This window comes from Bombus affinis, chromosome 11 (genome assembly GCF_024516045.1).
Source record: "Bombus affinis isolate iyBomAffi1 chromosome 11, iyBomAffi1.2, whole genome shotgun sequence".
In the NCBI taxonomy this organism is placed as follows: domain Eukaryota; kingdom Metazoa; phylum Arthropoda; class Insecta; order Hymenoptera; family Apidae; genus Bombus; species Bombus affinis.
The window spans coordinates 12069399-12093849 of NC_066354.1; the positions used below are offsets into that span (position 1 = coordinate 12069399).

General features: G+C 33.9%; 3 protein-coding genes and 2 long non-coding RNA genes across 7 annotated transcripts; 4 read left to right on the forward strand and 1 right to left on the reverse strand.

The window, feature by feature from the left end:
- The first annotated feature begins 173 nt into the window (after positions 1-173).
- Positions 174-9200, forward strand: LOC126922173 (uncharacterized). The gene is made up of 2 exons (XR_007712662.1): positions 174-401; positions 7414-9200. It is a non-coding gene; the product is annotated as an uncharacterized LOC126922173 (long non-coding RNA).
- Positions 9201-12438: 3238 nt separating this feature from the next.
- Positions 12439-17784, forward strand: LOC126922147 (cholesterol 7-desaturase nvd). Of its 2 annotated transcripts, XM_050734455.1 has the most exons (7): positions 12439-12733; positions 13336-13499; positions 14479-14663; positions 15393-15559; positions 15666-15844; positions 16682-17062; positions 17294-17784. In XM_050734455.1, the coding sequence occupies exons 2-7, from the start codon at positions 13410-13412 to the stop codon at positions 17528-17530; spliced, it is 1239 nt and encodes a 412-aa protein (XP_050590412.1). In that variant the 5' UTR covers positions 12439-12733; positions 13336-13409; the 3' UTR covers positions 17531-17784. The 2 variants fall into 2 exon arrangements, with proteins under 2 accessions (XP_050590412.1, XP_050590411.1); XM_050734454.1 differs by having other exon boundaries at positions 12608-13499.
- Positions 17785-18978: 1194 nt separating this feature from the next.
- On the forward strand, positions 18979-22047 carry LOC126922157 (7-methylguanosine phosphate-specific 5'-nucleotidase). Its single transcript, XM_050734480.1, has 6 exons — positions 18979-19121; positions 20680-20778; positions 20897-20966; positions 21095-21447; positions 21552-21782; positions 21905-22047. The coding sequence occupies exons 1-6, from the start codon at positions 19095-19097 to the stop codon at positions 22004-22006; spliced, it is 882 nt and encodes a 293-aa protein (XP_050590437.1). The 5' UTR covers positions 18979-19094; the 3' UTR covers positions 22007-22047.
- LOC126922180 (uncharacterized) lies at positions 21578-22863 on the reverse strand. The gene is made up of 2 exons (XR_007712669.1): positions 22449-22863; positions 21578-22382 (listed from the first exon to the last, which is right to left on the reverse strand). It is a non-coding gene; the product is annotated as an uncharacterized LOC126922180 (long non-coding RNA).
- Positions 22864-23113: 250 nt separating this feature from the next.
- Positions 23114-24416, forward strand: LOC126922171 (TP53-regulated inhibitor of apoptosis 1-like). Of its 2 annotated transcripts, none has more exons than XM_050734509.1 (2): positions 23114-23263; positions 24240-24416. In XM_050734509.1, the coding sequence occupies exons 1-2, from the start codon at positions 23117-23119 to the stop codon at positions 24324-24326; spliced, it is 234 nt and encodes a 77-aa protein (XP_050590466.1). In that variant the 5' UTR covers positions 23114-23116; the 3' UTR covers positions 24327-24416. The 2 variants fall into 2 exon arrangements, with proteins under 2 accessions (XP_050590466.1, XP_050590465.1); XM_050734508.1 differs by lacking the exon at positions 23114-23263 and adding an exon at positions 23270-23838.
- Positions 24417-24451: the final 35 nt, after the last annotated feature.

Genomic DNA, 24451 nt, shown 5'->3' on the forward strand with positions numbered 1-24451 from the left:
GTTTAATTCTCACGAATCGAAACCTGCACCCTTCGTTCTGCATAAAGAACCTGAAAGAAAACGACCGTTACCATCTCTCCCCTCTTCGCACAACACACAGTCGTCATCGGTTCTGGTTGCTGCGTGTCCGACTAACCGAGCATCCCCTTTTTGCCAGCCCGGAAACAGGTAAAAATCAGGGTTTGCGCGCTACCTTTGACCCCGTGGGATCGTAGAAACAGGGTGTGTATTGTGCGAAGAAATTTTCTCACGGGTCATCGTCGTAACACGCGTGCACCCGTCGAAACGACTATTTAAGAGCCGCTACCTGCCTTCGATCTCCGCAGAAGTAGCTCGCTACCCGAGCAGAAAGGTCACAGAGTGTCCTGGAGGAAGATTCGCGGCGATATCTTCCGGCAATGGTGAGTCCTGTATCTGGCAATTATACACGGTCTTGGTGTTTCGATAGACTATGTCAAAAATTTCACGATTTAGCATCATTCTTTCTATTTAGTTTCTTTAGTTTGTTTCTATCGTTTTAACGTTCTTATTTTGATTTTCGTCGACGCTCGATCGTTTTCTCGTCCGGCTGATCAAAGAAACCATTAGCAGATTAAAATTGGCAGAAATAGAAAGTTAAAAGTAGTCGCAAACGTTTCCCTTCGCCAGTGTATTTTATCGATCGAAGATTCTGATTCCTCGTGTATCGTTCTCTCCGAAGTGTGTCTCTGAAACGAAAGTTAGAAGAATCGTTAACGAAGATGACACGAAATTCACGATTGTCTTGTCGAAAAATACCGAGAAAAAGAAACTGATAGGTGATGTTGTCAAACAGGTGCTCGTTATTTCAATGAAATCGTAACGGAAGGTTTTCCAAATATTTATAAAACAGCTTGTTGCGACCACTGAACGAAATAAGAGTTATTTTAGAAGAAGTTGCGGTATTTCGCAATCATTTTCATTCAGAAACGTTCAAAATATCATTCTTCTGCTCGATAGAAACCAAAGAACACGTTATTTCGATGTTGATAAACAACATTTTTGTACGCAATTTGTACTTTTATTTTTGATAATTGTTACTTTATGTCATAGCACATAAAGTATTCGATTCGTTGTTGAAAATTAAACGGCGATGTTTTATCGAACCGGTTTCGTACATTTTTCTACCTAACTACGAATCCTAACTAGGATAAATAAAATACAATTATCTACGGTTACGTGAAATTCAAGGTCAATCCGACTCTCATTTCGATAATTCTCGTATGTTCGTCGGAAATAAATGCATAACGATTTCGTTAAATAAACGTAAATAGTTTGACACGCGTATTTTAAATCGATCGCATTAACTACAAACTACAAAACGCAAACTCGCACTAAACGCAAACGAACAAGCCCAATTCCTGAATAAATTTCTACAGTTTGACAGGAGACGAAGAGCTTGTTGCAATTTGTTAGAAATAAATAATAGAAACGATCGATCGTATATCGTTGGAAACGGAACTGCAAGATTTGAAATAACGAAAAGATGTTTCCAAAATATTTCAGGAGAGGAAACAAACGAATTACGATCTCCGGATTCGTTTGTACTTTAGAAAATAGATGTCGATACTACGTATCGAAATGGGAAAGCTACGAAGCAAAAGATCGTCGAACATATTTTGTTCGTTATCTTTTCTCGTATAATTTAACGATTCTCCGAAATATCTTGAAACATCTCGGAACAATGAGAGGGAAATGTTAAAAACAAAAACACAAAAAGAAGCTGGTTTCGACGTTGTTCGCGTTTCTACGTAGCGTGTACCCGAAACGATAATACTCACTCGGTACATACCTTTTATTCGTCTTTTCCAATTATTCCGATTTAAATGTCAACATATATAAATATGGGCTGCTTTATCTTTTCACGAACTGTGCAAAATTATTCAACGTCGCGGTCGAAAAATAAATTTCTGTTTAAATACACAGTTTATATTCGACTATATTCGAACGATGCGATTTCTGTGAACAAAATTATCGAACAAAATTATCGAACGCCAGGTAAAATAAACCATATCACGCAGCTGATAGAGACTCGCATAAAGGAACAGAAATTCATATCCGAATTTAACGAAAATCGTATTCATCACGGAATACGTTCATATTACTATCGAAATGCTCGGGTGTTGAAAGATTGTTCATATTCGTCGCACTTGCGTCGGTACGTAAAGTTACTCTTGGCATCGCGATTTAGTCATTGGTTGATGGTACCTTCGCGAAACAACAGATCCACCACGTTCCTTCATTCTCAGAGCGTAATATCATCGGAAGATGTACCATGCCTCTTGCCTGTTGCAGCAATATGTCAGCAATAACCAAACACTTTTAGTTTGATCGATTCCTTTATCATTATGTTACGTTATATTATATCGCGCGATATGATAGGAATCGCGGTATTAACCCTTTCGCTCCAAACGACGGTTATAGCCAACGTGCACGAAACGACCCCTGGAGGCTAACGCCGCCTATAGCCGGCAGCAGCGTGACCGACTAATTTGCGCGTAGCAGCGCCTCTTGCGAGTTCCGCGCCAAATACTCGCGGATACTTTACGGAGTCGTATTTATTCATCCTTGGTATTTTTGAATTTGTTTCGACTATTACAGTGCAATAGTTAGTCGAGAAAAATATCGCAAACTTTAGACAAAAAATGCCGAAAGAATTTGCATAGGTCCGGTACGTCCGTTCACTTTTTAAAGGTACTCTTATTTCTTAAATGTATCGCAATTTGCTGTTTACATCGATAAATGGTTCAGGTTAATGTACATGAATTTTGTTAGTAACGCTTAGAGCATATCAAGCAGGCGTTGTTCAGGTGTACTTTTTGATCGTCGAAAGCATGCATATATCGGAAAAATAGCTTTCATTCAATGCCACGCAATGCTACGTATCATTTTTGACGTTTGTTGCGTCAGAACGTGATCCCGCAAAGCGTAATAAAAGAAGAAAGATTACACTTGGGAAAAATATGATATAAAAATAAATAAAATTAATATTTAGAATTAGAAATTAAATTAATATTTAGAAATTTGTGGATACAGTTCTGTAGGAATATCGAAAATAATTTTATCTTTCGATAGACGTGTCAGTTTGTTCAGTGTTTTCTTTAAAATGAAACGAAAATTGCTGAGAGATCGAAAATCGTGCGAAATGATAAGTAATAATAATAAGTAATAATAATAAGTAATAATAATAATAATAATAATAATAAGCAAGTTGGTAAATTGGCGTTTACACAATAGTATAAAAGAAAGTTGCCGCAATAATATCCTTGTAAGAATAAGAATTAGTCGATTGTTTCGAAGTTGGCCATTAAATTTTTAACAGAAATTCTATCCCAGTATATGATCATTATATCGAAATAATAAATAAAATAATGCAACGACGACGGAGAAAACGATAGAACGAGAAGAATAAACCGCTACTTGACAAAATAGGAGCAAATATTTCTTATATTATCCCTTGTATTACATAGAAATTAATAAAACTGCTAGCCATTGATAAAATTTGATCCAATAAAAATTCTAGCCATCGATTAGCATTCCATCGGAAAAGTCTCATCGGATAAAAATTCTACATATTTGTAAAGCTTTTGTAAAATACCGCGACACAAATGGTTTCATCTTTAATGTTTCCTGATACCTAAAAAGACGAGTAGTGTTATTATATTAGCGGATGCATTGTTTAAAAATGATCGAATCCGGATCTCAGCTAAGCTTAGCACGCTGTTTTCGTTACTTTCATTCGCTTTTTCATTCTCTTATATTCTCTCATATCTAAAATTCTTCTAACGCGAAACTAAAAAAGAAATTGCACATAAGAGATTTCAAAATTATTCCTACCAGGCGGCATTCATCGACGATCAATGACGACTATTTATTTATTTATTTATTTATTTACTTTATTTTCTAAAAACGCAATTTCGCTCGGCCCTACTCTATCCAGGCACTAAGATCCGATCAAAAAGATTTTTCCAAATTTTCCACAACACTCCATTTATCAACCATCGAATACAATTCAAATTCAAAGTTAAAGTTTCCAACTGTCAATCTCAATTATTTACTTGAACGTACATTTCATTCGATTCTGTCTCGACCGTTATTAACAATATACAAAAATATAAAACAGGTTACCGGTTCACTTCTATTCGCTACTATTTCTCCAACGGTTCTATCATGCTTGAAATTCTAAATTATAAATACGATACGAAATACAATTCTAAATCGATAGAATCAATTGTGCAGTATCGTAACTTTCCAAAATATCGTCGAACACTTGTCTTGCGACTTTTTTCCGAACGTAAGCATTAAAGTCACTAATTCGTTTTAGAATTTCTGTAACGTTATACTATGAAACTTTTAGCAGTAAATACGAAGGACGGTGGTCTGAAACATGGTGCACAAATTTTGCCGCAAACGATCGCGCGATCTTTTATTTCGAAAAGTGTTTAAAGATCGTTTACTTTGAAAAATTTCCAACGTTTTACACGCCACGAAAGAAGATAATAAAAAATAGCGACAATGAAGCGACGCAAGTAACGACGCTGTTTCGATCACCTAATTTCAGTAGATTTATTTGAAATAGATGTCACACATCGCAAGTTGACAAGCGGATCTCGTATGAAGCGGAAAATACATTTTCGTAGCAAAGATCCGTTACTTGAATTAAACATATTTCAAATTGAAAAAATCGCTTGTCCAAATGACAAGAATAGAAAATAGTTATTTGACGAACCGACAAAAACACCGACCGATGCTTATTTACGACGAAATTGATTATCGCGAAAAATACAAATATTGCATAGTACGGAGAAAACGAATCTCGATAGTTATTTAATCGAACGTTTGTGCATTTGTGCTGAGTATCAAAATAGCAATGAAACGGATATTTCTTGCGTTTTTCCTGTCAAATCGATAGCCTTGTTTTTAATTGGAACGAACTAAAGAAAGTATAGGAAATACCAACGATAACAACCGAGACATACTCTGTTCTTCCACTTCATTCCATTCCATTACAACGTTCCCGCTTCAAAATAGCAGATGCCGAATAATATACGATTATGAAATGATCGAAGCTTGCGAACAACAATTTATTATAATTATATTATTATATTATTATCTTGAATAATCGTTATCTTGCTGAGTTTAACATCGAATTGCAGTTTTAATAGAAGATCATTTTTGTAACAAAAGTTAGATATGAAACAGTTGAACAGAGGGAAAAATGCAAATCGACGATAGATATCGATCAAGAAGTACTTAATTTGCTGATTTTCGATAAGAGAAAAGACGATAATCAATAAATTAGCGACTTTCTGAATTTGTAATAGTAACGGATGAAAATGAACATTAAATGGATTATAAACTGAAAATTCATAAAATTCATAAAATTCGAGCTCCAATAGAGTTACGATAAATGGCGTTGGAATAAAATATCAAGCGATAATGAGAATCAAATACATCCGAATTGACTGAAAAATTATAACTAGAGAAGCAAGGAAGCTAAGGAAACATGCCGCGTCAAGTATAATATAAAAAGAATTAATATAAAAAAAAAAAAATACTGTATTGTTTTAAACAATTCGTACTTACCAAAGGATCTTCCACCCGCTTCTTACCGCAACGATTCTCTTAAACATCGAAACATAGGCGATTTCCATCGTAATCAATCTATAATTAAAAAGCAAGCGCTCTAAGCATTTTGTACCTGAATTCTGATTCCACATCTAGAAAAAAGTTTAACTCTTAGATTTATGAAACATTTGTCCGGATCTACGAAAAACGATTCCGTTTAGAACTTATCCAAATCTTCTTCGGACTATCTGAGATTTTATCTCGATTTTACTTGAAATCTATTCGACCTTTTTCAAGCCCACGAAGATCTTTGTTCGAGTCCAATGAAATTTCCTTTCTAAATAAAATAAACTGGCCTGCGATTTGATTGAAAAGTTTTTTTTAGAAATCCATGTTTCCATAATCTCGAGATAGTTGTATGCAACAGCGATTGGAAATATCGTAGAAAATGTTCACTTTACCCAAAAGATATCATAAAACTGTGTGCACATAAATTCTGTCACGATTCGAACGTAAATTCCACTAAAAAATTTTAAACGAAACTAATTGGATCAGGAAAGAACTGTGTTCGAACTAACGCTATTTATGGTATTAAGTATTTTTATCTTCGGTGTAAAAAGTATAAATTCTTTATCCGGGAGAAAATGTAATTACGGTTAAATATTCACATTTTATGTAATTATAATTAAATGAATTTTCTCAGTGACGAAATTATCAGAGATGTACGAGAAACATAAATGCAAAGAAATAGAATATAGAAATACAGCAAACGAACATTATTTAAATTACACGCAAACGGTCCAATGCGATATTCGTTTAAAGAGCAGAAACAAATATCGGATATTTCGCCGTTATATTATTTTATATGTATTCCCAAACATGTCATGAACTTTAAATTATCACGGGTTTATCTATATCACTGATTTGTTGTACTTACTGAAAAAAAAAAAGAAAAGAAAAAAAAAGAAAAAAAGAAATAACGAATTTTACAACAATAAAGATCGAGTACAAATGATTTTTATGGACGTATACATGTATGTATGTCACTCCAAATACGTATATCGTGAAATTTGAAAATAATCCCGTTGAATCAAAATTTCTTTACCGCATAATTTCGATTTGATTTATATTCGTACGATGTGAAAAAATTCAAGATATACGCAATCACAGTTCTAAGATCGAACATTTCGGACGATATAACACGCAATAGCACGAGGCAACGTTTCTATAAATAAATTATACATATAATTAAACATATATAGTTGGAACAGAATATACTCCTCGTATGCCACGAATAAGATTTCTATTTAAAAGGGAAATTATAAGATTTGTATTTAATTAAAAGGGGAATTATATGAAAAAAGATCTTCCAATGCGATATAACTAAACGGTATTTTATATAAGAAACGCGAAATAGAAAGAGATAAGACTTTTTCATTCGAATTGCACAAATTTTATGCGTTGGTCAAGAAAAATTCGATAATCCGTTGAAAAGCACGGATCGTCGTTGCAATCGAACGTTTCTATCGTCGACAAAGATAGGCGAATAATATATCGGAATAATAGACAAAAATGTTAATAACAACCCAACGTTTCTTCCGATATGCTGCACAATTGATTCGGATATAATTTCACTTTATCATTTAAAAATCTAACGTTACAAAGAATACCAGAAGAGTATTATTTACCGGACCGAAATAATCATTTAAAAACGACACGTATATTTATCTATCGTTCGTTACTTTGTTCCTCATCAATTTGTAAATTAGCAAATTTTATTTCCTTTCGTGTTTCATTTGGCTTTCGCTAACGCTCACAACCTTCCAGGTCTCGAGGACCAGCTCGAAGATGGGATCATCGGATGGAGACACGCAGTTTAAAGTTTAAAGAATAACCGAAATCGAAGAAATAGGAAGACTAAGATCAGACGGAACAAAATTTCGTTAGATTTGGGAAAGAGGAAGGAGGAAATGAAGAAAGACGGCTACTACTGTGAAAAATAGAAGCGTTAAAGGGCGCGTCAAAGGCTCGACAGGATCCAAAGCACGGAACCCCGATCGTCGAAGTTTCGAGAACGTTTAGAGAAGTACAAAACGGACGACGAAGGAAGAAGAGAAAGAGGAAGAAGAAAGTTCAATTTAAGGGAAAGAAAGGAAACACGAAAAAGGATAAGAGAAATTTTAAAAAATTAGAGATTCCTGAGCCGAATGCGCGTCAGAAGATCATTGAACGAAATTTCATAGTCTGAAAATAGAAATGAGAAATAGTATAAATTTGAGAATCGTTGTACCGAAAAAAATGAATAAACCGAAAAACGAAGAGAAGCTTTTGAAACTCTTTCAAATAAAAACAAAAGTCCAAGAAGCAACGACGATCAATCGTCAAACGTAATAGCGTAATGATAATAACTCTATTGATTGGCATTTCAGTTACATCGAAATTCTACGATTTTAACAAAATCTCAAAGTTAACGAAACGTAGCAGATAAAATAGAGTACAAGTAGCGTTAAAGTCGAAGCAAAATTCAAAACCGAACAAGCTATATTTAAATTAAAGCTTTCAGATACCTCGTGAATTAAAATTAAAGGTTATCAGCTGAAACTGCCAGAAAAGAAAAGAACAAAAAAAAAAAAAAAAGAAAAAGAAAGAAAAAAAGAACAAAAAAAGAAAAGAATGAAGAATTCTTCACCTTTTCTGCCCCATTTTATAAGCCAAACAGAATGAACAAAATTCAATTGGAAATTCAGAGATCGTTTTGACAATATAGAATCGAAATTATCGACTTTCGGGATAACACGTGAAAATTAATTAGTCAAAAAACGTACAGCGTTGAGCACAAAATTGTAGAATCGACTGTAATAATATTTTTAATTTACTTCCGACTTCTTAAATGATAATAATAATAGAAAATGATCGGAGTGACGAGTAGAGCGAAGAGTTAAGGTTTGTTTTAGTTAACGTTTTATAACGATCGGTAAGAAAATTATCGTTCAATTTTTAAATAATTGTTCTCGTTTTCTAGCCCGTTAAGTTTGTTCCTCGTTTATTTGTCAGTCATTGATTTTCAAACGACGTTACAAAAATTCCTAGTTCTTTGTTAAGAAAATTTAACCGCGTTTCCCTTTGTTCTTGTTAAGTTTGTCGTTCTCTCTTATTTTCGTTAATGTTAACATGCCAGCTGTTGAGTTAATGTTAATCACCCGAGCTCGAAGAATCAAAGTTAACGTTTAACCGGGTTGTGTTTTTGTTTTATATTCGAAGGATTGGAAAAGAGAAGGTATTTTAGGCTGAAAGTATACCATGTTTACGCATAAGATATTAAGAGATAAATTGTGCGCAAGAATGGTCAATATCATTGTACTTTTCGCGTAGAATACTCGCGTTTCACGTGGACGTTCCGTTTCCTTTCGACGATCAGTTAAAAAAAATCTGTTTTCCCCATTGTTCGTTGTTTCGTAGAAAACAAATTTTTTTTACCGTTGAATTGTCCCACGGACGAAGTTAACGATCGGGTGAAAAGAAAACGAAGAAAATTTGTTCAGAAAACAAAAAAAAAAAAAAAAAAGAGAGAAAAAAAAAGAAAAAAAGAAAAAAAGAAAAGAAAAAGAAAAGAAGTGTTAGGAAAAGGAGACGTTTACATTGTTTTCTTGTTTGTCCGTAGATATTTCTACTTTTGGTTCTTCACCGCCGTGCCTTGGCTTTTGCTTTGCAAATGATCGATCGCGTTAATCGCGTGTTCGTGATACCATATATCTCTGAACGAACGACTTACGATTATCGTAGTATACGAATATTATATCGCGCGATACGATACATAAATGAATTGATCGTCCGTTTAATTCGTTTATTTATTTGTTTCATAAATTGGCGAATTGTAATTTTAAGATTAAGACCGTTGTATCGATACTTGTTTATTTAACCGTATTTAACTCGCCGATCGATTACCGAACGATCGAACGATAACGGTTCGTTCGTTCGCTCGATCGTTGATCATCCCAACTTGCTGCGTGTCGGTTCGTTAAACGATTGTGTCTTTTAATTGTAATCGTGTGTATTCGATAAAATATTAATCGAGAAAAAGAAACGTAGCCGGTGAGAAGCCGTTTATAAATAGCCGTTTATCAATTATAAATTCGTGTGCCGATTAATCGACATTGTAATTAATACTTTTAAATAGCGTGTGTGTACGAGTGAATCTTTTTAACTCTACCATTGATCCAATTTTTCGATCTTGATGTAATTATGCCTGTGAACATTAATGAACAACGAGAGAAGAATTGACTGTTAAGCGTGTACGAATTAAAAGATACGTGTAATTAAATACCTTTGGCATTCTGTAAAGTATTTAATGTACCTATGAGCTCTGCATAAATAAAAAGCAAGTAACTTGCATCGCATTACGCCAACTATTATACTTTATTCGATCTCGCACCATCAATCTCCTTGCCTCGTTTTTTCTATCCATGTAAATGGCAATTTATCGAATGTATACACGTAATTTACAGAAACGCATGTAACATACAAAGACGTATAAAATATTCAAAGTGGTGTGCTCGCCGTAATTTCCGGTGTTTCCAGATGAAACGCATTATCACGTGGGTCTCGTTTCTTTGGTTCTCTTTGTAAAAATCGGAAATTCATAAAAACCCGCGGTCTACAAATAAATAATAGATAAATAAATTTTAATTATATCGATTCGTTTTCGTCGAAACATTTTACAATACCTGTATTCGCTCTCGCGGATATTACATCGCGTACCTTTTTTCTTTTTCTTTTTTCTTTTAAAATTTTATCACGTTATAATCAAAAGCAATGCGTTATAATAAAGCAAAAGAACAATCAGGGACCGAAAGAATCGCGAAGCTTCTTAACAGATTCTATGCCAAGCGATATTAAATAAGTTTTCGATTATCGTAGCACAATAACACAAAAATAGCGTAATAGGTAATTATTACAATTAGATCGACATTCCCAATAGTCTGAATTTATTCGCGTATTTATTTATTTACGTAAACGATTCACGATCGAAAGCTTGTTTGCGTTTCCCTTGGAAATAAACATCTAGGATAGATTAACGACGTTACTGGATACACGTATATAATATATTATATTACAATACATTATAGAATTGCTATATAGCTCTGTATAACGTAGTTCCCTTTTCTGTTCGCTACTTCTTACCAAACTATCGATATTGCTTATGTTGTGCTTTTCATACTATTCGTATTCGATAAAGAAACGTGATATTAACGTATCGTTAAATGAAACCAAATAGTTAACGGTTCGATATCCTTTTGTCTTATGGTACTTTTTTCATCTTTCTGGAATAACTCGTTTCCATGGAACTCCTATTATACGGATACCAAGTGTGTCCCATTTGTCCCGAGTGATCCCGGTGTGTCTCTTCTATGAGAACCTACGAGAACCTCGTAGAAACGTTCCTAAGAGTAACATTTCTTTCCCATAAAAATTCCACAAGGGACAAGATATTTTCTCAAACGACAGGAGCAGAATTTCTTTTTCAACGGAGAAATAACTGTTTATTTCGATGCCTATTCCGATCGTATATTCCGATTATTTCGAGAGCACAGAACGTAATAATTATTTGTCAACGCGTAATTTTTACTCGCGATTCGGCGAACGTTTTTCTAGAATACTTTTTAACAGTGGAGTATTCCACGAACGGATATTTGTTTCTCTCGCTAGAAACAACTGTTTAAAGCAGTACTTGGTTGCGTTACATATAAATTCCCGGCGACCTTGAACTCTCTAAGATTTCAAACTTCGTACTTACCCAGATGTTCCGTGGCCCGGTTTAAAATTCAAACGACGTCTCTAAACTAAACGTACGATATTATTCACGTTCGAAGGTAGAAAATGTTGCGTATCCTGGCCGAAGAAGACTCGAAGCCGGTGATTTACGGAAAATCGATAGCCGATCGTAAGATACGAACGAAAGAAGGGAAGCGGTGGAAAAGAGCGGAGCAGACGAAACGAGGAGAAAATAAATGCGGAAAAGCGTAGGACTAAAGATAGAAACAGTCGGAAATCGATCGACAGCGTTGATAAAACGAAACCTGGGAAAGAAAAGACAAGCAGGGTAAACAGAAACAGAACGATTCGCGATAGAAGAAAAGATATGCAACAAGGACTTGGAAATCGGTCGTGGTTGTACATAATTCTAAGCGGAAAAATGTGGTAACCGATGTGATCGGCTCGATCGACATTCGCTGGAAAGGCCAGGTATACGATTTCTCACTGACAAATATTCCTCGACATTTGAATAGCCACGATGCGTTATGCATTACATTTCATAAGCGCCATTGCGACGTAGCTTCTATCGTAAAACGAAACGCGTTACAATTTAATAATCGATTATAAATATAAAAATGAAATCGAAAGTTATACGATTCGAATAAATCACATCGTGTATTAGAATGTCTGTACTTGTTTGAAGAAACGCGAACGCACGTAACAGGAAATTAGAAGAAAGAAATATAAGCAGTACAAGCGGTATTTAAGTAGGAACGATCGGTGCAAGATCCTAAAAACACGGATTCTTAAAAGAAACATAGATAGCAAGGTGCAATTAGTCTCTCGCGTTAAGTTTTTTTACGCAAGATCGATCGTTTACGATTAAAATAAACTTTTCCGGGAGAAAAATATTCTATTCGAGTGAAAATCGAGGATGTGACCGATGAAAGGTCGATGGGTCCTCCGCGATAGACACCGTTGGAGACGTTGGTACACCTCGGAAAGGTATAAAAGGCTCTGTCTAAGGACGAAGTGGCTCAGTCGTTCGAAAAACGATCGAGGGTTCGGAATCCGTCTGGTAGACCCTCCTGCGCGCCTCTTCGCTTTTTCCAATTCTGTCAAACTATCGTCCCCCTCGTTCCAACTACTCTATCGCGACCATTTGCGTTAGACGTCGAGTTAGTTAAACCTGATATGGAATCGTACGAGCCAAGGGAACGCGACCACCGATACATTGTACGAAACGAGAAGAGTTAAGAGGCCGTTAACGAGAGGGACGCGCGTGAGAAAGAAGATAAAAGAAAATAGAAGAATAAGTTCACGTGACTAACGAGTATCGAGGATAAGAAATAACGAAGAAGAGGAGAGATCGAACGAACTGGAATCGACAGAGGTGATATCTTGTTCCTATCGGTTTTTCTTTCTTTTCTCTTCTTTTCTTTTCTTTTCTTTTCTTTTCTTTTCTTTTCTTTTCTTTTCTTTTCTTTTCTTTTCTTTTCTCTTCTTTCTTTTCCTTTTCTTTTCTCTTCTCTTTCTTCTCTTTCCGTTTTGCGATCAAATTTGTGAACGGCTCGAGATCGCAGAGCGGCCAAAGAATTACGAACGCAGGAGCGAAGGTTCGAAAACATAACAAAGTTCGAAAGACAAGTGTACGGAACAGGTGTAGAAAAATATTAAAAGAAGAGGGAGGGGGGGAGCAAAAATAAGAGCAACGCGACGAAGAGCGGGATTAGTGGAAGAGGAAGAAAAGGAAGAAGGGAGGAATGGCGTAGAGAGGCAAGAGGGAGGAGAAAGGAAGGAAGGAAGAGAGAGTGGTGAGGAGCGAAAGAAGAGAAAGAAGAGGAAAACGAGGTGCCGAGAAAGAAGGCTAGAGGAGAGGAAAAAGGAAGAAAGGAAAAAGAGAAGAGGCCGAGTGGCAGTGGAGAAGGAAAGGAGAAAAGAAAGAGAGAAAGAGGAGAAGCGCGAGCAAGGAGAATAAGAGAGGTGGTTCCGAAGGTGTTCCAGAGGGACAAGTTTTTAGAGTGCACTTGCTTTTCTTCGTTCGGGGGCAGAGGGTGAAGAAGACAACGATGGCCGGATGGTGGAGCCTCGGTGGTGCTTTTCTTCTGCTTTTTGGTATTCTCCTTGCTTCCTATTTGTACAAGATCAACTGGATCAAGGTGAGTCCTCTTCGATACCATTGCCCGGTTTACCTACTTATATCGCATCTTTTACTCTCCTTCTCGCCACTGTTCAAATTCAAACCGATCGATATTTTCCGTTTGTAAAAGAGATTCGAGACTAATTGAAATTACAGCAGTTTGTTAAATTATCGAAATAAAATATTATTAATTACGCGATGTCGAATTGAAATGAAATCTAATCTAATCTAATCTATTTTATAAAAGAATCTGCCAAAATGAAAAGAAAAGAGAGAGAGAGAGAGAGAGAGAGAGAGAGAGAAACACGTTGGATTTCCATGAAATTTCGATTTCGTTTCACTAAGTATCTTACTTTTACTCGATTTAATTCAATAAATAAATATTAATTTAACAAATATCGTTAAATATTATCTACGCATCAAAGGCTAATAATAATAATAATAATAATAATAACGTTACTTATACAAGTAAGATAAAATTATCTTCGGCGAAACGTTAACGCCTATATCGATTCCTCGGAAACGTGAAAGTGGAAAAGAAGATTTACTAAAATTTGTCGACGCTCGCACTCCTTTCGTATTTCTATTAGCCGAATCCATACACTTTTAACGCAAACGACACACACGGGTGCGTAGAGAAGGCAGCACGATGACATTATGTTTACAAACGATGAAGCAGATTTCTTTTTACGCGTGACGCCAGAACAATATCCTTTTTCTTCGTATCAGCGATTCTTTCTATCCACAAAAAGAAAACGCGATACGCTTCCATGTTTTGCACGTCATAATCTTTAGTTTAGCGAACGATGATTTTATCGATATTACCGAAAATCCCCGTTTATCAAGAATTTCATTACCGCTTTGTTGAAAACGATATATTAAAATGACGTTGTCCGTTATCAAAGATACCTGTTTCACCGTTATTTCCGTTCGTTTCGTGTATCGTTAATCTTTTATTAACAAAACGCTCCACGGATAATCGGCTCTGCTGTTTTCAGGACCTAAGATTCGAAGGTGACAACAAAAGAGTTTTAGCGAATTACCTGGAATCGAAAAAGCGTAAATTGGGTAAGCTTCCTCCAGTTTACCCGAACGGGTGGTTTGCCCTGTTAGAGAGTTCTCAATTGGACAAGGGTCAAGTAAAACACGTGGCTGCTCTCGGACAGAATTTTGCCGTCTTCAGGTATTTTGATAAATTAATTTATAAGAAGAAATACCAACGACCATATATTCGGTAGAAATTAGTACGTATTAGTAGTACTAATTTATATAAATATTACGATGGATGTAAGAAATTGTTAAAAGCGCAACCTCGTTTTTCGTCGATATTTATGTATGCACGGGAAAGTAAAGTATCGTGCGAAGGTAAGTGGAAAAAGTATGTTTTGAAAATATGAAGTTTCGTCGAGTACGTGTGCACTTGAGAGGTAATGAGAGTCGATTGGACGGGTTTCTTCGCACTTAGCCACTACGAAGTTCTATGCAGTACGCGTGCACTCGAGAGGTAACGAGAGTCTCGGTTGAACGAGTTTCGTCGCACTTGGGTGAAGTCCCGTCGAGTACGTGCGCACTTGACACAGGTAACGAGACTCGGCCGGATGAAATTTGATAGTCCGTTTCCTCGAAAGCGGACGATCGTGCCGAAAATTCTCGTTTTATATCGTCAACGTCGTTTCGGCTTCTTTCGAACCATCGAACGCAACAGATACCCAAGTGCGAGAAAACTCGCCGACTCTCGGCCACGAGCGTACACGACGGAACTTACTGGTCGATTTTCTCGAAAACGACCCTACCTCCACCTTCGCACGAGGGATCAACCCCTTTCAGCTTGTACCACGATCTCCGGCACGCCCTCTATGTCTACTGTGCGTATAGTTAATATTTACGTTTAACAATTTATACACGTTTAAAGAACAGATAATGGGACGGTGAGAATTTTAGACGCTTATTGCCCTCATCTGGGTGCGAATATGGCAGAGGGTGGCCGTGTAAAGGGTGATTGCTTAGAATGTCCCTTTCACGGTTGGCTATTTCGCGGTTCCGATGGACAATGCGATTACATACCCTATGCTGACAAAGGTAATCCGATTTACCATCTCGATTTCGATCGTTCGTTATCTCTCTTATAACGTACGACGACCTTTTTTAATCATCGTTCGTTCTATCGTCGTTCGTTTCGTTTTAGTGCCACATATTGCCAGAACAAAAACTTGGAAAAGTTGCGAGGCTAACGAAATTATCTTCGTTTGGCACCACGCCGAGGGATTAGAACCACACTGGCAGCCGCAAACGATTAGTCACGTTCTAAATCGAACATGGCGTTATCAGGGTCGAAACGAGTTTCTTATCAATTGTCATATACAGGTCAGTTCGATCGGTTTGCCTGTAATTTCTTTGTCCTTTCTTCTTCGCTTTGTACAAGTTGTTCGTCCATCTTGCAACAAAACGAACGGACGCGGATCTTGCTTTTTGCTTCGAAGAGAGGTTTAGCGCCGCTCGAATAGTCTTTACATGCTTCTGTATATGCTTCTGCGAGAAAATATCTAACGTTGTATCTCTAGATACATTTAGAGATAATAGATAAATAAGGATAATCGGGGTAATTCGATCGATCATGGAAACTAAAATCAAGGAAACCAAGTAGCCATTAACGTTTAGATCGACGGCGATCTCTTAGTATCCTTCTCTTTTCTTTTTCCTTTTTTTAGATATCTGTTAAGTAAAGCTGATGGATATTTGAAATAGGAAATGGATCTTGGACTCCTTGATTGCAGCCTCCATGACGAATCCTAAGAATCGGGTTGCTTCGGGTTTGCACAGGTAAACAACTCGTAACTACGTATCATCGTTAGACTGTGGATTTTTAAGCGTTTACAGGAAATTTAAGATGTGCAAAAGATGCACAGAACGCGCCATATATATGTCCAGAGTATAAAAGTAATAAGGTTCGATAGACGAAAGAAATTTTCGCTCAACCTCTGTTTCTCTAGCCGTGTTTATAAAAATACGATGATCCCCGAGCTAAAGCAGAATTAATATAACCCGTAAGAAGAAATAATATATTTAATTAGACGGAACTTACGAAAAGAGAATAAATCCTATCAACCTTAGAATCTGACGTGACAAAATATCCATTAGAAGGTAGAATTCCGATGGAAAAGAATCTATAACATTATGATAGAAATATTACATTTTTTATAGGAAGTTGCGGAGAATGGTGCCGATTCGGCACACCTCAGCGCGGTGCACGGACCAGCGATATTTGCAAAAATTGCGCGTATCTTTTCTGCTTTCGCTCGTCATTCGTGGACGAACGTTAATTGGGCACCGCATAATTCTTTCTTAGAATCTCAAAACTCGAACGGAACCGAGTCGGAGAAACAGCATGGCGAAAATTTAAGGCACAGAGCATACATGACTTTACGGCACAGACTGATTCTGTTCGAGAAATTCCAAGTTTTACCATTGGACGTAAACGTTCAGCAGATCGGCCCAGGATACGTTGAACTCATGATGCACAGCTCTCTAGGATCCATGTGTATTTTCCAAACGGTGACACCGATGGAACCCCTCTTACAAAAGGTTCTAATTTTAATTAAAGCCTCGATTATACATTTAACGCCGTCAAATCTAGCCATTTGCTTCTCCTCGTAATATACAATTTTTTATATTTTTTTTTTTTTTTTTTTTTTTTTTACAAGAAATAACATTCTCTTGAAAGAGGATGGTAACGAACTTATTTTCTAGAAAAAGAAAAAGAAAAAAAAAAAAAACCAAAATGAATTTCTTTCTAATTGTTATTTGTATCATCAGGTGACTCACGTACTATACTGTCCACCATTGCTTGGTCCATACGCTAGTATGTTGTTCCTAGGAGAGTGTTTAATGTTCGAAAGAGACGTAGCCATTTGGAATCGAAAAAAGTTCGAGAAACGACCGCTCCTGGTCAAAGAAGATAAAAGTATAATCGCTTATCGCAGGTGGTACGCCCAATTTTATTCGGAGCACAGTCCAAGTTATCATTCCGCTATCAAATCTTTACAATGGTAGCGATACATTTCCTATTATAAAACATTTTCACATCTTTGATAACGCCCGCTAAATTTCATATCTCCGATAATTGTAAGAACGATAACATTAGCGATTATATTAAATAAATACATTTTAGTGCAATAAGATATCTATATATATAAACATTGATTTTATTCGTATAATTCGTTAAAAATATCTTAAGAATAATTACAAAGTATAATGTATTTAATCTAAGAAAATCAAATATACGAATGATTATATTATTATTATTACTATTACTATATCTACATACTATTAAATATTCTCCTTCATTAAAAAACAAATGAATTTTCATACCTGTGTTCATCACCTTTCCATAAGCATTATTCGAGTAGAACTATTGCGTATAAGTAGAGTGCGAATATTTATGCAAATTCCTAATATTAGGAATATAATTAGAAAACAAAGAGATTTAAATTAATCGTTATATCTGAAAGCTTTCTTGCAAAATTTTCCCAAATTACGCAATCTAAACGTTTTCCTTTGTTCCGGAATTGCATTCATCGTCAATTCTTCGTCATATCCGCTCCGTGAATCGAATAAGAGGACTCTACACTATCCGACGTTCAACGGACTAAGAAATACACTTCCAAACGATGCCCTTAAAAGTTCTTTATTCAATTTTCCTCGCATAAATGCTTCCTTCGCTGCTACAAATAAAGGAGCAAGCAATTTACCATTTTCCGATGTTGTTGTCGAAACTGTATTAGCTGTGCGTAATTACCAATGTTGACTTTCCCAAACAATACCACTATTGCGAACATAATATTCAAACATTAAGTTTGACACATCAACTGTTTATTTAGAGTTTTTTTACTTGCCTAAAAATAAGAATCAGTGTCTAGCAATAAAAGAAACTCTTCTCACAGTTATCACACATATATATATATATATATATATATATATATATACGAACAAGGAACAACTCGAGTACTCCGCGTTCCACATCGAGCGTGAAAATTTCAAATATAATAAATTCTTTGTAATTCAAAAATCGACATCCCAATTTATCTATCCGTAGTTTGTGCATATAGGCGTAGTATTTATAAACAAATATTCAGGAGGACTTCTTAACATATACCTGGAATAACTAAACACGCTATTTTTTAACATATTATTCAAACAAACAGATTCTTTTATAAAATAATTTATATCATCTAATTCGTCATTGAGAAATACTAATTTCATCAATTTAGACAATCGCTCGATCTGCAGTAGTTTCCGAGATATTCGACAAAACAGATATTACAGCACAAAATTTGCAGACGGTTTTCACTCCTTCAATATGGACAAATACTTTTATAAGTATTACATAATCTATGAAGTTCGTCGAGATCGATGATCGACACTTCGCTATGTTCTCCCGTTAGACTTAGATCGATCGTTTAAAAGTTCCCACAGTCAGTTAAGATCACGTGATAGATACACGGGTCACGTGCCGTAGCTGATTGGTTAATTGGATGCGTGGCGGTTCTTCGATGCCTGAAAAACAGTTAGCTTGCTGAACACAAAGACTTCGTTTCTCGTCGCGCAAGAGAAGAGCATGACTTCCGAAATAAACCTGGATGATGTAAGTAATTTAAATTTGTCGCGGCTTTTTCTTCCAGCCAATTGCATTTCACCCTGTACCATTTCAATATTTTCGCGTTCCCTATCTTAAATCATAACCTTACTTGGATTAGAATTTTTTGTTATTCATCATTCAAATACCCTCTTTCTCTCTCTCTCTCTCTCTCTTTCTCTTTCTCTCTCTACGGTAAAAGGATCCAGTTAAACAAGTAACTGTATCTCCTTTATAATTCTGCAACATAGTTTATTTTAGTTGTTATCGATTTCTCACATTTCATTAGAATTATAATTCATCTAAAAAATAGAAAAAGATATAAAATCCAATGTGATACTATCATAAAATTACGTAATAGGAAAAGTAAATATACTGATACAGGAAACATGTTCAAAATAAATTGATAGATACGAATAATAATCTGTGTCTAACCATATTAACTTTTAACAATTCATGTTTTTTTATATAGAAAGTGTACTATATCGATCGAAATACTAATCTTTACGTTTAACTAATAAATAAAGTGCCCAAATATGTCTATCTTTTTTTATAATATTAATCAGTATCCTCTTTACATATTAACAATTTGTTATTCTAGTATCAAAACCCTAATACACGTATAGATAAAATTGATAAAAACATAACGAAAGACATTAAATTTTTAATTCGAATTTATACATGATATATCATTTCACATAATGATTAATAAGTTAGCAAGCGAAAAAAATAAAGTAATATATGCTAAAATATTCAAACTTAACCTCTTATATAATAAACTTTATTGTATATTGTACATTTTCAACAATCACTTTACTTGCAAATTCAATAATCTATTTCAATTTAATTAATTATTAAATTATAATCAAGTGTGTGACATATGATACAAAAAGGATATTTTATGCTGTCGGAAGGTTTTAGTAACCTAACCTATGTAATATTTAATTCATAATTAACTGTTGTTGAGTTAGAAATTTTTATTATTATTATTATTATTATTATATTATTATTATTACTACTACTACTACTATTATCACTATTATTATATTTATATGTAATACATTTTTTTTACTTCAATTCCACCTTTTATATTTTATACATTTATATATATGTTCAACTTACATAGATATATGTTCAAAAAGAGATTAACAATTGAACCTTCTTTGTAACATAATTTTTTATTTATATCAAAATATATGTAATATTATGAAATAAATAATGTTAAATATATCTTTCAAGAGGTCTTCTTTTATTAAAAAATATTTCTCTCCAATCCTGTTTCAAAGAAAATAAGGAAATTCGTAATTTGACAGACAGATACTTGTCGTGATACGGTGAGATAATTTTTAAAAATAATTCGCTCTAATAATAGAAATTTCATGATGATTGCAAGAACGACGATGTAAATATCTTTCGCAATAGCGCTTTATATATTTTTTACATATAAGCTATGCGTTTCTATTTTATCTAATAATAGATACTAGAAAATTTTAATTAAAGTTCAAGATTACGTTTAAATTTAAATATATTTCGATGTAATTCTTAAAATTTTCTCTTTTTAATGCAGTTCCCAACATTGAAACTAAAACATGTACATATTAAGGACAAAAGACGTCTATTAAGGACAATAAACACAATGTTGACAGATGGATGTAATTCTTTACAGGTATGCATTTTCTCAAAATACTTTTTCATTTCTATTCATATCAGCTACGCATAAATTCCTAGTTTCAATCTACACGTATGTACATAATTTTAAATTTGTTGGAAAATATTGTTTTCAGATAGTCACTGATTTTGATTTAACATTAACTAAACAACACGTCGATGGAAAAAAAGTTCTCAGTAGCTTTGGTATGTAAATTTATAAACATTATCTTATTATAATCATCTATTAAGGCTTAATTAAATTTATGCAGAGTAAAATTTAATACAGCTTTTTATTTATTGCCTTGACATTTGGGGGGGGGGGGGGGAAATAGGAATCTTTAGCAAGTGCAAGCAACTTCCAGAAACATATGCGAAGGAATCAAGTCGTCTTTATCAAAAATACAGACCGATCGAAATAGATCCTAATTTATCTATCGAAGTAAAAACAGAGGCAATGAGAGAATGGATGATAGCAGCAGAGGAAATATTGAAAGGAATACCTTTTACTCCTGACGAAATACCAGAAATAAGCAATATTTATGGAACACATTTAAGGGACGGTACTAAAGAATTTTTTAAAAAACTGCACTTTGTTAAAATTCCAGTACTAGTCTTTAGTGCTGGTTTAGGAGATATCGTTGAGGCTATATTAAAGAATCAAGGAGTTCTATTTGATAATGTAAAGGTGACGGTTAACACGTATAATTTTCTTTATCTTCTGTGCTTTTTCTAAACTTGTAGCAATAATGACAGAAAGAATATATTCAGAGTTGTAATATTCATTTTTAGATAATCTCCAATTTTCTCAAATACAAAGATGGAAAACTGGCAGGCTTTCAAAATGAAAGACTAATTCATGTTTTCAATAAAAACGAACATGCAATAGAACAAGACTATTTTAAAGTTCTTGAAGGAAGGAAAAATGTTTTTTTAATGGGTGATACCATAGGAGATGCATCAATGGTCGATGGAATGGTGAATACATGCGCTGTACTAAAAATTGGTTTTCTTTATGACAATGTAAGTACTATTTATTGCATTGTGTTTGTTTATAACAAATAATTATCATTGTATGCCTTGTCTTATAATTGGAATTTTTAGAAAGAGATTGTGAATTCAATAGAAATTTTGATCTTTTACAGGTTGAAAGCAGCCTAGATTCATTTATGGAAAAATTTGACATTGTTTTGGTCGATGATCAAACGATGCAAGTTCCAATCGATATATTAAGACTATTGTTATAACATATAACAAATAATTAAATGTGATTTTCTAATTTTTATTATTTATGAAGTATCTCTTCCACTTAATATATGTGAATATTTCACCTTTATGTTTTATATGTATTGCATCTATTAAGTGAAACTAATCGTCATGGTTTAATTATGATTTATTTCATTCAATTGTAACAGTTTAACTAAATTTATTAAAACATATCATTTTAATGATAATATTGTACCCCAGCGTGATTTTAAATGTTAAATATTTATAATGTATATATTTTCTAGTAAAAACTACCAAATCAATTTCATTAATCTCGTTAGAACGACTAAATAACATTGATTTTTTCTTTGCGTTTAAATTTTCATAGAATTTGTTTAAAAGTCGAACAGATCCGTACTAAAATTTTACATTATTAATATTTTTAGTGAAACTTTTCAAATTAATGAACGTATACGTACGTACATGTACTCACTCATAAAACTTTTTCTTTATAATGGCTATTATTATATTGCAGAAGGGAAACAAATTCTGTTCTGGAAAATATAATAATAAAAATAACATTAAATGCAATTGTTGCTAATGATTATGATAAAATTCCCTACACGAGCCACGAATTCATAATACTTTAACGCATTTTAGGAAAACGTAAGTTGAGAACCGTTGATCAATGATTAGTCTTTAATACGCTACTTACTAACCACAAAGTACTCGTGTTCCTCGTTTATTGAAGTTTGATAATTTTGCATTCTAAAAAGTATTCTGGCGTAAGTTATTTCTAAATTGTTTTTAATCGAGACAATTTACTCTAGAATGCTGAATCGTGATGCTCGATATCAACGAATTTTATAAAACTTAAAATATCTCAACTTATCGTGAAATAACTCCGATTTTCGACAAATACAATTCGATTAATCGATTCTAATCGATATTAAATACCATAAATTCGATAATAAATTGCAAATCGAGTCAAAAGCGTTTAATATAAATTAACTTCAATTGCCTTTCTAATTTGATTTATAACCAATAAATCTAAGATTTCTTTTATAGGTATTATTAATCCCTGAAGAAATTACGAGGAACTGTCTTACGTAAAATTATATTCTAGAGTTTGTAATAAATTGAAAGATTAAATGAACAGTATAGCAGAAAATTGTAATAATCTTAAAAAAGAATATGATGGATGTTTCAAACTTTGGTTTTCCGAAAAATTTCTTAAAGGTGATTTAGACGATTCAATGTGCTCGAATCATTTTAAATTGTACAATCAATGCCTTCAGGTAACCAAATTCATATTTTCCTAAATTCACCGTTTTTAAAATCTAAATATCAAAATGTCATGAAACTGAAATATGAATGCGATTTCTTGGGAATTATATTCTTTACAAAATTTTGTGAAAATGAACTTATGATTCTGCAAACATTCGATAAAACTGGAATCCAAAATAATTATTAACATCGTGTGATTGTACGTACATTTTCCGTATTTGTTTCTCTTTTAAATCACATCTTAAAATCTCATAAAAGATGTCTGAGATAAAGTAACCTCTGTGTTGTATGGGGACAGTAATCATGAATTAAAGCAATGTACAAGTTGGAACATGCGGATTGCACAATTTTCCTCTTTTTCTGTATGAATAACTAAACAGAATTATTAGAATTAATCGGCGATGATTTAATTCGTTAATTTTTTAATTAATAATTTAAATAAGAATATATTATGGAGGCTTGCAAAGAATTGAAAGAAAAGTACGATCGTTGTTTTAATGATTGGTTCTCTGAGAAATTTCTGCGTGGAATCAATGACGATAGCGAATGTGCACCTTTACTTAAAGTTTATACCAAATGTGTAGCGGTAAGTTAAAACGAGTTACGAGAAACTTGAATTTTTGAATTTCTAACCTTACTTTTGTTAGCTTATTATTGTGCCTATTGGAGTATGTGAAAGAGCTAAATATACAATTAGAAAGAAATCACTTGAAAACGTGAACAATTATATAGAATCTAACATTTATATTTCAGAATCATGAACTTTGTAAATAATTTTTACGATTAACCAGTCAAAATTAATCAGTTTTATGCCTAGAATGTATATTTCAAAACTTATTTATAATTAATAATTTATTATGCTCAAGTTCCATGTTGCCATTTCTAAATCTTTTGAAACAAATTTTTTATTACTTAATGTCTCGTTATAAAACAATTGTATTGTTACAATTTATAGGGTGTACTTTATTCATTATAATTATGTTTCAGCAAGCCATGAAAGAGCAGAACATAAATCTGGACGAAGTGAATGTAGCTCATTTGGGAACAGAACAAGAGAAGAAAACTGAGAATTGATAATTATGATTTTAATAGGATTTTCTCTTAATTTTTCTTATGGATGCGTTATATATATTTAAATAAATCATTATTTTTATCATAAAACAATTTACACAATTGTGTTCTCATTATCATCAATAAGC